Here is a 15,794-nt window from a genome sequence, read left to right as displayed (position 1 = left end):
GATATTAACTTAGCTATGTCTCCTTTTTATTTTTAAAGAATTTATTTATTTTTAGACAGAAGGGAAGGGAAGGAGAAAGACAAGGAGAGAAACATCAATGTGCGGTTGCCTCCCACGCACCCCCAGCTGGGGACCTGGCCGGCAACCCAGGCATGTGCCCTGACTGGGAATCAAATTAGGGCAGGGCAGCTATGTCTCCTTTAATTTGAAACATTCCTAAAGCCTTTCTTTGCTTTTTATGACACTGACTTTTTAAAGAATACATTCCCTTATTTTTAATAGTACATATGTTTCTCATTTGAGGTTTTTCTGATGCTTTCTCATAATTAGATTCATTCCTGGTGGAAATAATAATGCTGCTTTAAGAATCAAATCTGGAGACACACAATGTCCCCTTACTGCTGATATTAATTCCGATTATCTCATCAAGGTGTTGTCTGATTTCTCCTCTGTAGAATTACTATGTTCTTCCTTACAACTAATAAGCAATCTGCAAGAAGGTACTTTAAATATCATACAAATATCTTGTCTCATTAAAAATTCCCCATGGATTTAGCATCCATTGACAATTCTTGACTGATCCAATCTGTGCTATGATGGCTGTAAAATTTAAATCCACTTCAATCATTTATTTTAAATTTATATTAGCTACTATTTAATGACAGATAAAATCTATATTACTTGATTATAAAGTTTAGCATGGATATAACTAAATAGTAAAATAAACATTATTACTTTTAATTGCTTTAGCTCATTCATGTCCAGCATGAATTTAAGTTTTCTAACAGCCATGATGAGTGCTGTACTGCCATCTTTGGGATAAATGTAAAATTCAACTTCTGTTAATTAAGCATACATATAGATGTAACAAGTTCCTAAAAGAAAATAATAAAAATAATTGGCACTTTTATTATAACCAAAAATACTTCCTATTCATCACTAAAATTTGCCTATTTATTGTCAACTGTTTTATTTTTTGTACATTAGTCAGAATATGAAGGGAAAGGTATTGAAACACAATTGTTGGGTACATAAACACTGCTGTTTTGAAAGACAATTTGGCAACTGTTTTCAAACTCTTAAAGACATATACTGACAGATAAACTTGTTTAAAAGGCAAGTAAACAATTACAAGAAAACTGAAAACAAACTACATGATTACCAACAGAAATCAAGACAATAATTTACATTTTATTCCAACAATAGACTACTATGCAGCTGTTATAAAGAACAAGAGGGGATCTATGAAAGATATATGTATATGTTTATGTATTAAGTGATAAGAATGTTGTACAACAGTATTTTAGAACCCACAAATGTACAATGAGAAAGAAGGGGAGGATATACGATACAGGTAAATTCATACACCATACACACTAACAAACACACCCTTACATATGCTTACATAGAAGGTTTCTAGAGGGAAACACAAGAAACTGTTAATAATTTAAATAAAACTACAGAGGTCAGGAACTTCTATTTTCCATTTCCCATTCAAATATTCTACTGCTAAACTTGCTAACAACAATCATTAACTGCTTATAATTTTAATAACTGGTGACGATGTTGCCAACTGGTTTGGCTCAGTGGGTTGGGTGTCACCCTGTGGACCGAGGGGTCACCAGTTGTGTTCCGGTAGGGAGACATGCCTGGGTTGCAGGCCAGGCTAGGTCCCCGGTTGGGGGTATGTGGGAGGCAGCTGATGGATGTTCCTCTCCCTCTCTCCCCTTCTCTCTACAAATAAATAAATAAAACCTTTAAAAGAATAACTTGTGAAAAATTTTTAAATACCAGAGTTGGACTAATTATCACAACAAAGTTAAAAGAATTCTCACCTGCTAGAAATAGCATAAACTATATTTTTTCATATTCTAATTATCTTCTCCAACCTGGAAAGAGAACCTAGCAATTGTTGTGCACACATACACAGTAAGCACTTAGCTAACGTTTTTCCATATATTATCTGTCTACTGATTATCAGTGGCACAAAATTTCCCAGATGGTTGGTTAGGATAAAATATAATAGTTGCCTGTGGCCCCACAACAGAAAGAGAAACATCACCTACCAACATGACAGAAGTTATTAAACTCATGATGAAGAACTAGATATACTAGAAGGTATTCAGCCATATAATATGAAAAACAGAGGCATTTATTGAAGATACAAGACCCAAGAAACATTGTACATAGTGCAATGATGCATCAGTCCCCTTCAAAGTAGGCACTTGGGACCTCACACAGTTCTCCCAATCCCCATCAGATGCCCCATCGTATTTTCCAAATCTCTTCGATGGTCTGAAGTCTCTTCCCTCTCAAAGGTGATTTTAGTTTTGGGAAAAGCAAGAAGTCACAGGGCACTAAATCTGGGCTGTAGGGAGGATGAATCACCCGGGTGTGATTGCATGTTTCACAAAAAAACTCTTCACTAGACGTGATGCATGATCAGGCACGTTGTCATGATAAAGCTGCCAATCACCAGTTGCCCATAGCTGTAGCCTTCTGAATCATCCAAACAGTTTCCACAAGGAATATTCAAGCTTAATGCAAAATATAATGCAGACTCATTGCTCCACTCGCTCAGTCATTTTGAATTGTTCCTATCTAAATGATTACTACCGTATTTTTCGGACTATAAGACACACTCCCCCCAAATTTGAGGGGGAAAGGGGATGTGTCTTACCGTCCCAATGCAGCTTACCTGGCTCACTATGGGGGGGCAGCAGTGGAGCAGAGTCACAAGTTATTAAATATTTTACCACATTTTTTGCTTCAAATATTTTTTCCCTATTTTCCTCCTCTAAAACCTAGGTATGCCTTATGGTCCGGTGTATCTTATAGTCCTAAAAATACAGTACGTGACTCTAATTATTGGCAATAAATACAATTTTTAAAAATCCAATCACATATACGATCCAAAATTTAAAATATACATACGTCTTTGTTTATTTGGAATTGGCATATCACCAGTGTTTTTGTTTAAAATACATTACATTGTGTATAGCACATATTATAATAGTCATATTCAGATATGGAAGAAATTTTACTTCGAATATTGTTGTGATGATGGTAAGCAAACATTTACTGAGTAGCTCTATGTGCCAGCACTGCAAATAAATTAGCTAATCTGACTCTTACACCACCACTAAAGGTTGTGGTACTATTTAGCATTGCAATTTTACAAATGAGAAAAATGAGGAAGAGAGAACTGAAGTAATTTACCCAATGTCACCCACTAAAATGCAAATTTCAGTCTACCTTGTTAACTAAATTATAAATGCTAAGAAAAATATACTACCTTAAAAATAAATCAGTTTAGCCTTTTAATTTCATGTACTGTGTGATATTGTTTAACTAAAACTATAGTTTTAATTTGATTATAGTTTCCTTTATTCAACTCAATTTTTAAAAAATTTATTTTTGTGAGCCTAGCTCTGTATACAAATTCAACTTGCACTGCCTCGTCAAGAAGGAGGAAGGGAACTTCTGGCCAAAATGTAGGCATAGGTAGAGACACTGTGCCTCCTCGCACAACCAAAATAAGGACAACAATGATTTAGAAATAAAAAACAACCAGTACCAACAGAAAATTGAACTGTATGGAAGTCCAACAATCAAGGAGTTAAAGTAGACATATTCATCCAGACCGGTAGGAGGGACGGAGTCGGGCAGCCAGGCGTAGAGTGGCGGCTGCAAAACAGTGGCTGGCGGATCCCAGGCACTCAAGGTAGCAGCAGACGGACCCAGCGAGGCAGTGGACTGTGGAGGGGCGCAGCACACAAGGCGGCTGGCAGACCGGGAAGTCCCACATTTGCACGCACATAAACCAGGCAAAACTGGGGAGTGAGACAGACTGCACAATCCAGGGCTCCAGGCACAGGGAAATAAAGCCTGAAAAGACCTGTGGGAGTTGAGGTGCCAGGAGAAACTCCCAGCCTCACAGGAGAGATCGTTGGAAAGATCCACAGGGTCCTAGAACATACACAAACCCACCCACATGGGAATCAGCACCAGAAGGGCCCAATTTGCTTGTGGGAAGTAGGGGAAGTGACTGAAATCTGGCAGAGAGTGGAGCAAGTGCCATTGTTCCCTCTTGGACCCCTCCCCACATACAGAGTCACAACCCACCTAGTGGGTTAACCCACCTAGTGGGTTGCCCCACCCTAGTGAACACCTAAGTCTCTGCCCCTTACTACGTAACAGGTGCGCTGAAACACCCCCGAAAAAATGGCCCAAATGAAAGAACAGATCAAGCCCTGGCTGGCGTAGCTCAGTGGATTGAGCGCGGGCTGGGAACCAAAGTGTCCCAGGTTCGATTCCCAGCCAGGGTACATTCCTGGGTTGCAGGCCATGACCCCCAGCAACCGCACATTGATGTTTCTCTCTCTCTCTCCCTCCCCCCGCCCTTCCCTCCCTAAAAATAAATAAATAAAATCTTAAAAAAAAAAAAAAAAAGAAAGAACAGATCAAAGCTCCAGAACAAATACAACAACTAAGCAATGAAGAAATAACCAACTGATCAGATGAACAGTTCAAAACACTGGTAATCAGGATGCTCACAAAACTGGTTGAATTTAATCACAAATTAGATGAAAAAATGAAGGCTACACTAAGTGAAATGAAGAAAATGTACAGGGAACCAATAGTGATGGGAAGGAAACTGGAACTCAAATCAATGGTGTGGACCAGAAGGAAGAAACATCCAATCACAGAAGAATGAATAAACAAGAATTCAAAAAAATGAGGAGAGGCTTAGGAATCTCCAGGACATCTTTAAACTTTCCAACATCTGAATTATAGGGGTACCAGAAAGAGACAAGGAAGAGCAACAAGTGGAAAAGATATTTGAACAAATAATAAAGGAGAACTTCCCCCATTCTGGCAAAGGAAATAGACTTCCAGGAAGTCCAGGAAGCCCAGCGAGTCGCAAAGAAATTAGACCCAAGGAGGAACACACCAAGGCACATCATTATTACATTACCCAAGATGAAAGATAAGGAATCTTAAAAGCAGCAAGAGAAAAGGAGACAGTTACCTACAAAGGAGTGCCCATAAGACTGTCAGCTGATTTTTCAAAAGAGATCTTACAGACAGGAAGGGGCTGGAAAGAAGTATTCCAAGTCATGAAAGGCAAGGACCTACATCCAAGATTGCTCTACCCAGCAAAGCTTTCATTTAGAATGGAAGAGCAGACAAAGTGCTTTCCAGATAAGGTCAAGTGAAAGGAGGTCATCATCACCAAGCCCTTATTATATGAAATCTTAAAGGGACTTTTCTAAGAAAAAAAAAGATCAAAAACATGTACAGTAAAATGACAGCAAACTAACAATTATTAACAACCACACCTAAAACTAAAACAAAAACAAAAAGAAACTAAGCAAACAACTAGAATGGGAACAGAACCACAGAAATGGAGAACACATGGAGGGTTAGCAACAAGGGAGTGGGAGGAGGGGAGAGGGGGAAAAGGTACAGAGAATAGGTAGCATAGATGGTAGGTAGAAAATAGACAGGGGGAGGGTAAGAGTAGTGTGGGAAATGTAGAAGCTAAAGAACTTATGACACAGAGACATGAACTAAAGGGGAGAAGGTGGGTGGGAGAGGCTGTGCAGGGTGGAAGGGAGTGAAGGGGGAAAATAGGACAACTGTAATAGCATAATCAATAAAATATATATTTTAAAAACGAAAAGGAAAGGAAGGAGGAGCAAGAAGGGAAGAGAGGAAGAAAAGGAGAGAGGTTATTAGCAAGTTATTATTAGCAAGTTTGATGCAAACTGTTTCTGGGGCAGCAGCTAAAGCCCTAGAGTGCCTGATTCAGCAGTTCCTCATATGTTTGTAATCACTCCAACACTCTAACATGGTCATTGCATCCTATTTTGTTCAGCAGTTAGTTCAGCACATACAAAACAATGTCTAACCTTTTTTGGGGGGCACTTTAATTGGTTCACATTAAAAATTTGGGAATAGCTATTACCCACATTTTTAAAAACTGTATACAGATTTCTCACCTTATTAATATATAAGTAATGAAAGACATCCCTGTAATACACATGAAATGTAATTGTAATACACATTTAAGGCTGTATCAACATTTAAGGTTAAAATATTTTATATATAAATGAGCAAAGATCAGATATGTATACTTTCTCCATAGTAAATACTCCACATTCAACCATAAACACTGTAGTTTGACCACTAACATGGATTTGAAGTCACAAAAACAAAAAATGTTTTTGCCTGCTTTATTCTGTGTTATGTAAAATAAAGGTACATTAGGCTGGGGTGGGGGGCAGGGGTGGGGGAAAATGCAGACAACTATAATTGAACAATAAAGTTTAAAATAAATAAATAAATAAATAACATTAACTAAAATAAAGGTACAATTATCCAGTTGTTTTCTGGGTGGCCGTCCTATGGTAAAGACTACACACACATTCGGCGGTGATCCCCGAGCAGATTGGACTCTTCTCTCGTTTGTGCGCCTCTTGTCAGCTTCCTCAGCAACCATGTCTGATAAACCCGATATGGCCGAGATTGAGAAATTCGGTAAGTTGAAATTGAAGAAGTCAGAAACGCAAGAGAAAAATCCACTGCCTTCCAAAGAAACGATTGAACAGGAGAAGCAAGCAGGCGAATCGTAATGAGGCCCGCACCGCCAATATGCACTGTACATCCCACAAGCATTGCCTTCTTATTTTACTTCTTTTAGCTGTTTAACTTTGTAAGCTGCAAAGAGGTTGGATCAGTTTAAATGACTGTGCTGCCCCTTTTCACATCAGAACTACTGACAATGAAGGCTGCACCTGCCTCTCCCATCTGCCTCTCTAGCTGGTGGGGAAGGAAAAGAACTTGCATGTTGGTGAAGGAAGAAGCTGGGTGGGACGACAGTGAAATCTAGAGTAAAACCAAGCTGGTCCAAGGTATCCTGCAGGCTGTAAGATGCAGTTTAATCAGTGCCATTTTTTTTGTTAAAATGATTTTAATTATTGGAATGCACAATTTTTTAATATGCAAATAAAAAGTTTTAAAACCTGAAAAACAAAGACTACACACACTCACATATACACAGAGTTAAAAGAACAGTTACAATTTTTCCTGAAATGTAATTTTAGCTCTAGAATGGTATTGTATTATGATACAAACTAAATTCTCAATATATATCCATAGATATATACTTAAAAGATTAATAATTAAAAACTTATAAAAACAATTATATACTAATTGGACAAGAACATGAGATTGTCCAATCCAATGTTCCCTTTCTAAAATCCAATTTATTCATTTATTTTTTAAATTTTTAATTGTATTTATTTTTAAAGAGAGGGGACGGGAGGGAGAAAGAGAGGGAGAGAAACATCAATGTATCAAAGATACATAAATTGGTTGCTTCTCGAATGCCCCCAACTGAGGACCTGGCCCACAACCCAGGCATGTACCTTAACTGGGAATCGAACCAGTAACCTTTTGGTTTGCAGACTGACACCTAATTCACTGAGCCACACCAGCCAGGGCTAAAATCAAATGTATAGAAATAAGTTTACATACAGCCACTTAAAATGTGTAGTTTGGCCCTGGCTGGCGTAGCTCAGTGGATTGAGCGCGGGCTGTGAACCAGTCATCGCAGGTTTGATTCCCAGTCAGGGCACATGCCTGGGTTGCAGGCCATAACCCCCAGCAACCACACATTGATGTCTCTCTCTGTCTCCCTCTTCCAACTCTAAAAATAAAGTAAATAAAATCTTAAAAAAAAATGTGTAGTTTGATAATTTTTGACAACTGTGTAACTGCCACCACAATTATAATAGAAAGCATTTCAATCCCCAACAAAAGTTCCCTCTTGCTCCTCTGCAGTCAATCGGCCTTACCACTAGCCCCAGTCAATCACTGATCTGCTTTATAACACTATAAAGTTGTTTTTATTTTCTAAAATTTAATATAAATTTTATACAGCATTTATGCTTTTGTACATGGCTTTTTCCACTTAGCATAATGTTTTTTGTTAATGTTTGAGATTCATCCATGTCTACTGTGTGTATTCAAGTTCATTCCCTTTTGTTAGTGAGAAGTATTCCACATAGGGATGGATAGACCATAATTTGTTTATGCATTCACATATGATAAACATGTGGGTTATTTCTAATTTAAGACTAAATATGAATTAAAGTGCTATAAACATGCATGAACAAACTTTTCTGTGGATATGTGTTGTCATTCTCTTTGGTGAATACCTGAGAGGATTCCAAGATCATATGCTAAACTGTCAAAATACTTCTGAGGAAATATGAAATTTTACATACCTAACAGTAGTGTTCAAGTCTTTTGCCTAATTATATAACTGGATTATTTGATGTCTTTTTATTGAGTTGAAAAGAGTTCTTTAAATGTTCTGGATATGTTATTTGTCAGATATATTTATTATGAATATTTTTCCCATGCTAGAAGTTACATGTTCATTTTCTTACACATATCTTTCAAAAAAGTTTTAAACTTTTATAAAGTTAGTTTATTAATTTTTTTATTTTATGGTTTATATTTTTTATGTTCACTGTTTCCTTCTAGATGTTTTATGTTTTTATTTTTAAATTTTGGTTTGTAACCTACTTTTTGTGCATGGTATGAGGTAAGAGTTATTCCAGTATATTTACTAAAAAGACTATAACTTCCTACTTTGCATTACTTTGGCACCTGTGCCAAAAACCAACTGACCTTATTATAAGTGCAAATCTATTAAATATTTCTGGACACTCAATCTATTCCACTGATCCATAATGTCTATCCGATCATAGTGAACTTAAGTAAATTTTGAAATCAGGTAGTCTAAATCTAACTATATTTTTAATTTAATTGCTCTATTTGTCTTTCCACATAAATTTTAGAATTATGTTATCAATTTCTTTAAAAAAGGAATGTAAAATGTTGATGGCATTTGTATTAGAATTTTACTGAACATACAGGTCAATTTAATTCAGCATTTCTTAATCTCTGTATAAACATCCAAATTATCTGGGGTGACAGATAATTCAGGCTTGGATCCCCATCCCAAACCAATTCAATCGATAGGTTTTAATACAAAGTCAAGAATCAGAAATGCTGGTTCAAACTTCTGAAAAAACTCTTGTCATTAAAATTAAAGATATGAATTATAAAGTACTTTTTGTCATAAATATTGCTGGTATTTCATTGGAAACTGGGATGTCTATTTTTAAAATGTTTCCACTTGTTAGCTTTATAAACCTAATATTTAAGAACGAGTCAGGCTAAATATCAAGCCACCCAGTTCTTCATGCCAAACTTTAAAAAGAAGAAGTTTGGAAATTTTTCAAAGATGTTTGAAGGAGGAAAAAATAACACCAGGAGTGCCATGGCCAGGTGGCTCAGTTGCTTAGAACATCATCCTGTACTCCAAAAGGTTGTGGATTCAATCCCCAGTCAGGGCACATACATAGGTTGTGGGTTCAATCTCAGGTAGGGGGGTGTACAGGAGGCAACCAATCGATGCTTCTCTCTTACACTGATGTCTGTCTCTCTTTCTTTCTCCCTTTCGTTCTCTCCAAAGTCAATAAGCATATCCTCAAGAGAAGATTAAAAACAAAACAAAACAAAACAAAAAAAACCACTCAAGAGAAAAAATTGTCAATCTAGAATTAAATACTTAGCTAAACTATTATTTAGAAGAGTTTTAAAAAGAAACTTTTAGACAAACAAAAGCAGCTTACTGCTAAAAGGTCAAAGCTGAAAGAACAATTTTTTAAGTGCATTTTAGGAAGAAAACTATTATAACAGAAAAAAGGAGTGTCTCACATACTCACACAAATGTAACTAGGCCCAAATAGGGTAATTCAGCCAAGCATTTATGGAACAACTAATCCCAATTTTGTATAAACTATTTAAAATAACAGTAAAAGGAGTAACACTTACTTTTTTCATAAGTCTAATATTACCTTGACATCAAAACCAGATAAGAATGTATGTTACAAGAACATTATACTCAATATCTCTTATGCAGATACAAAATTTTCAATAAAATATTAGGAAAATAGCAGCAAAATAGAAAATAAAAAACAATACAATCACAATACAGCCTTGATAACAATGAGTGATGGCATGCCTCCCAAAATTCAATCAAATAAGAGTCTTGAAATTTTTTTTAAAAAGACATTAATATCAAGGGCCTAGTGGGTTTATCCCAGCATTACAACAACAGCCAAGTAGCGTTTTCTTTAGGCTTTTCCATATACCTCAAACACTATATATTACAATTTTTGTTAAGCTCTGTGGGGTTGTAATTGGTAGATCAAAGAAGGCTGAAATCTCCAGACAATCATTCCTAGAGCAGGGGATAAGAATGAAGTCAACTTACTTCACAGAACCCTCCAAAGACTCAGAATGTAAAGATACCAATTGCCATGGACTATTAAGGAAAGATTTCCCATTAAAATCTGTGGAGTTCAGTTGAAAAATCCCCATATTTATACTGATAAGGGACTACCTCCATCACACTCAGTCAGTGACTACTCCCATCAGACTGACATGCCATAATTTTGGTCTCTGGAGAAAATGACCAGAGAAACTCTGCATTTGGTGTCAGCAGGTACCCAGTAGAAAAGAGGTGGCATAGCAGACTGACACAGCCCCTGCCGGAGGCAGGCCAGAAGTAAAAGCTCTGGGAGCTCTAGAGACGAACTGGGAGAGTTAACAACTCTGGGAGAAATCTTCAACTGTGTTTGTAGATAAAGAGCTTACCTTTCCCTCACACCTCAGTGGGACAGAAAATCCTGACATATGGTCTAACCCAATATGGAAAAGTTCTGTATTTGTACTGTCCAATGCAGTGGCCACTAGCCACAAGTGGGTACTGAATACTTAAAATGTGGCTAATATGACTAAAAATGGGACTTTAAATTTAATTTAATTAATTTAAACTTAAATTTGAATAACCAGATGTGGCTGGTGGTTAGTACTGGAGAGCACAGTTCTATAGAGTCTGTCAGGGGGTCTCTGGTGTATTGAACCTCAACTGCCCACAGTGGTAAACCACTCAATCAATAGAATATTAGTTTTCTTCTCTTCCTGTCTCACTTCCCTATTCTCACATTATAATTCCTATAATCATCTCCCAAATTCCTATAATCATCTCCCAAATTAATCAAAGATAGAGTATCTAGAGTCTGCTTTTGAGAGAGCTAAGAAATAGAAAGGAAAATACCAAAATGAGCCATAAGAAATTAAAATTTGGAGAAAAAGAAATAGTAAATATCAATATACTGTTATTAATAATTTCAAAGAGATAAAAGTAGGTATTATGGCCACAAAACAAAACCATAATATTAAAATAAAAACAGACCACAAGAAAGCCCTCTGAGAAATTAAAACTATAGTTAACAAAAATGTTACAATTCAGTAGAAGGACAGAAAGATGATGTGAGCAACTAGAAAAATAAAATAAAAAACCTAAGAGATGGACTTTGGAAGAAAAAAAAAATTAGGCAATTAATCTAAGAGATATTATACAATGTCCAACTAGAAAAAATCTATAAAGAAAGAACTGAAAGTAAAAGAGGAAATTACCAAAGCCACAGGAAAATTTCCCTAAATTAAAAGATATGAATTTCCTAAATAAAATACCAACATGTGATTAAAAGACAGACATATACCAAGGCAGAACATCACAAAATTTGTGAACACCAGGGTAAAAAAAAAAATCCTGAAAGCTTCCAAAGAAAATAGCTTTGGACTTTTTAGTAGTAACATTGATGCTTTTTAAGAAAGGGGTTGTAAGGTGGTGGGACTACTTAGTTCAACAGTAAACAGTATTTCCATAATCAAAGAATGCAAATACCAAAAATACATTTTAAAACTGTGACATAGCTATTTAGTAAGAGAATAGAAGAAGAGTATGAGGGAACCATTCTAAGAGACCTTAATTCAAGTACCATTCAAGAATTGCTTAAACCAAGAAAGTGGAAGAAATGTCACATTATTTTATTTTTTCATTTAATCTTTATTACATTTTTCCATTATCACTTAGTCACCTTACACCTCCCTTCCCCCCAGCAATCACCTCACTGTTGTCCTTGTCCATGAGTCCTTTTTCCTTTTTGCTTAATCCGTCCCCACTTCACCTCCCCCCTTGCATTGTCATCTGTTCTCTATCTATCAGGCTGTCTCTATTTTGCTTGTTAGTTCAGTTTGTTCATTAGATTCCACATATGAGTGAAATCATATGGTACTTGTCTTTCTTTGGCTGGTTCATTTCACTTAGCATAATGTTCTCCAGGTTCATCCATACTGTTGCAAAAGGTAAAATTTTCTCTTTTTTTTTTAAGATTTTATTTATTTATATATTTTTTTAGAGAGGGAAGGGAGGGAGAAAGAGAGAGAGAAACATCAATGTGTGGTTGCTGGAGGCCGTGGCCTGCAACCTAGGCATGTGCCCTGACTGGGAATCGAACCTGCGACACTTTGGTTCGCAGCCCATGCTCAATCCACTGAGCTACGCCAGCCAGGGCTAAATTTTCTTTTTTTCTTATTTTAAAGTATATAGATAAATACCATAGGAAACAATGAAAATAAGAGTGATTCTATATAGGGAGCAGGACTGGAAGATGGGGAAGAATTAAAAAGGGGACTACAATTTTTCATTTTAAATCTTTTGTACTATTTGATAGTTTTTTATTGTTTATTCTATTACAGTTATCCCAATTTTTACCCATTGCCCTGTTCCACCCAGCTTGCCTCCCACTCCCACAGTCCATCCCCACACCATTATCCATGTCCATGAGCCATTCATACATATTCTTTTAGTATTTTTTGATTTTACCATGTGCATGTATTTATTATCTTTGAAGAAATAAAAACATATTATAAAAATTAAACTCATTATGCTAAATTTCCTCAAACTTTTAAAACTATTTTTGATTATCAGTTGTAAGGAAATGGTCTAAGTAATTGGAATCCAAAGATAACCACAATACAGACCATATGTACTACTCATTTTAGCCATCTTATTCAATAAAACTTAAGAAAAGACTAACAGGAAATATAGTGAAGCCTACTTATTCATGCAGATGGAAGAGAGGTAGAATATGAATAAATCCATTTATTTTTGCCATTAAAATACACAAAATAAAATTTGTGGGGAAGACTAAGCTCTTTATGTGGAAAAGATTAAGCTCTATATGTTTTCTCAAATTAATATTAATATTGGTTACTATCACTTTAGCACAATGAGCTGGATGCTAACAGAAATGTCATATGCATAATAGACACTCAGATCTGTTAACTAAATGACCAAAGTAGACTAAGCAGGGCTTCTAAAAAACAAGGAAAAGCCAATACAAATTTAAAGTTTACTATGGTTAAAAATAGGCAAGTAGTAACTGATAACTAACTAGTATATATTCAACCACTTTGAGTTTCAGTTTAATCTCTTTTCTCTTCCAGCTAACCTTTTGCCCTTTCACTGTGTCAGATTCTCATAAAATAACTGAACCATGGTAAAATGCAGAAAAGGAAATAATGACATTAGAACATCCACAATAGGAGTATAAATTCACTCTTACTAGATTTTACCAACAGTAACATTTAAACATCAGAAGTGAGAACTTAGGAAAAAACGGAAAACTTCATTTGGAATTTTAGTATTTGCTTTTATTCACAAATATTTTAAGAAATAATACCCTAAAAATGGGAAAAACTGGGAAGCCATTTTCTAGGACAATTTTTATAGCACTATACTCATAAGTAATTCAACATTAAAATATTCTTATATTTGACAATTTACCTTTGTATCATTACTTTTCCTCTTTCACAGAAATATGATAAACTCAATCAACTTCCTCTTTTTCTATCTCAGAATTTTAATATAACTTATATAACAAGTGTTTCCAATTCCCTTAGTATGAAATTTCAAAACTTAAACTTTATTATTCAGCATAAATAATTAACTTCCAAATCCATTCATATTTAACTTTTTATAAAATCCTTAATTCTCATACTAATAATTAACCTTACTAAATATTAGAGACCACATATTAATCAATGAGACTTATAGATTAGGAAGAGAATAAAGATCTATTATTAGCAGAACTAAAGAGAGAAAAAGATGAGCAGGCCAGTACTTTAATTCCAACTTTAAGGTGACCAAGGCTAAAAATAATATCTATTCCTTGGAGGCATCAATAATTAATAAAGGATTTTATAAAGCATTAAATATGACAATTGTCAAGAAAATGATCCAGTGACACAGCAATGTCACAAGTACTTGAAAGATTAAATGATCTCTTGTAAAAGTTTCCACTCTAAAATCCTGATATTTTATTAACACAGGGCCTTTTGTCCATAAAAAGAACTTACTTTCTCTAATATTCTTTTGTAGGTTTTACTAAATAATGTTTTATGCTTTAAAAATGAGAAGCTGTTTCAAAAGGAGCCAGAACTTACTGGGGCTTTAATATGAAGGAAATAAAATAATATTATTGGCACAATATAAACTTTAGTGATGAAACAACATTATAACTTGCTCAAAACTCATAAAAGAGTCAGACATTGCCAATACAAACCTAAAACTAAAATGTAAACAGCTACAAAATGAGATGTCATTAGTAGATAATTGTTTGAAAACCTGAACTCTTTACTAAACAAACAGAATACATCTTTTCATATATTTTTTATCACTTAACAGAAGGAAAAGACGCACATAAAATAAAAGTTAAATTTTCTTTTTATAAGAAAGGCTTTCTGATGAGAACTGAACATGGGGAAAAATAAAGTACTAGACAAGTCTTCACCTTCTATTTCCCTAGTATGAAGTTTTTTCCCATACCCTCAGACATTTCAACGTAGGATGGGCTGACTCTTAACCTATCATATGCTGGAAAAGTCAAGATGTGGAATAGCTTGACTTCTACAAAGCCAAAAAATTTTTGCCAGGACTGTGGATTTGGAAAAAAAGGAATTTTAGTAAATTCCACATAAGCATTTGTTCCCACATAAATAAAACTGAATTGTTCGATTTTGGACTAGATGAACTTTTCATTTGACAGAGCCCACAGGGAATTTATAAAGCTTAGCTACTTTAAACTACAACACTCACAAGCAGCAAAGGGGCAGTCATCACGACTGTGATTCTTAGCCCTGACCTCAGTTGGTTGGCCACTGTCTCAGAGTGAAAGGTCTCCTGGTCAGGGCTCGTGCCTAGACTACAGGTTCAGTCCCCAGTCAGGGCATGTACAATGTTTCTCTCCCTTTCTTTCTTCCTCCCTCCCCTCTCTCTAAAACATAAACAAAATTTTTATTTTAAAGTGTGATTCTTAGACTAGCACAAAGAAAATTTTGTAAGTTTTCTAAAAAACAACTTCTAGTATTTCTTAAGCCCTACAGGAACCACTTGGTCTTTCATTTTGAGTGCATTATGCAGAATGGGCTTTGATGTAAGGCAGATTGGTTTTAAGACTAGATCAGTAACTATCAGCTGCCTAATCCTTCACTTCTCTAAGCTTCAGTTTTATCAACTGTAAAAAAAAAAAAAAAAAAAAGACAACCATATCCTATTTTTATGACTACTTCCTAAACTTTAAGGAAGGGAAAAAGAGATGATCATACATATTAAAAGTAGCAGAAGTCAATCTTACACAAATTTTTCAGCAAATAGTAAGGAAAGAATACACTAAGTCATCATTTCAGGCCAGCATAACCCTAAAACCAACACCTGACATGGGCATTATGAGAAAATAAAATTACAAACCAACACTTCTCATGAACATAGATGAAAAATTTTAAAAATAATAATGTATCAA

The 15,794-nt window shown here is 35.4% G+C and overlaps 2 protein-coding genes across 3 annotated transcripts in view; one reads left to right on the top strand and one right to left on the bottom strand.

The window, feature by feature from the left end:
- PDE3B (phosphodiesterase 3B) overlaps positions 1–15,794 on the bottom strand; it is a 160,166-nt gene that overhangs the window by 108,207 nt on the left and 36,165 nt on the right. The window lies entirely within an intron of this gene.
- Positions 6,455–6,960, top strand: LOC114498412 (thymosin beta-4-like). Its single transcript, XM_036029068.1, has one exon. It carries the CDS (start codon positions 6,504–6,506, stop codon positions 6,636–6,638), a length of 135 nt encoding a protein of 44 aa, XP_035884961.1. The 5' UTR covers positions 6,455–6,503; the 3' UTR covers positions 6,639–6,960.

Source organism: Phyllostomus discolor, chromosome 6 (genome assembly GCF_004126475.2).
Source record: "Phyllostomus discolor isolate MPI-MPIP mPhyDis1 chromosome 6, mPhyDis1.pri.v3, whole genome shotgun sequence".
Lineage (NCBI taxonomy): Eukaryota > Metazoa > Chordata > Mammalia > Chiroptera > Phyllostomidae > Phyllostomus > Phyllostomus discolor.
This window is presented reverse-complemented; position numbering and strand designations above follow the sequence as displayed.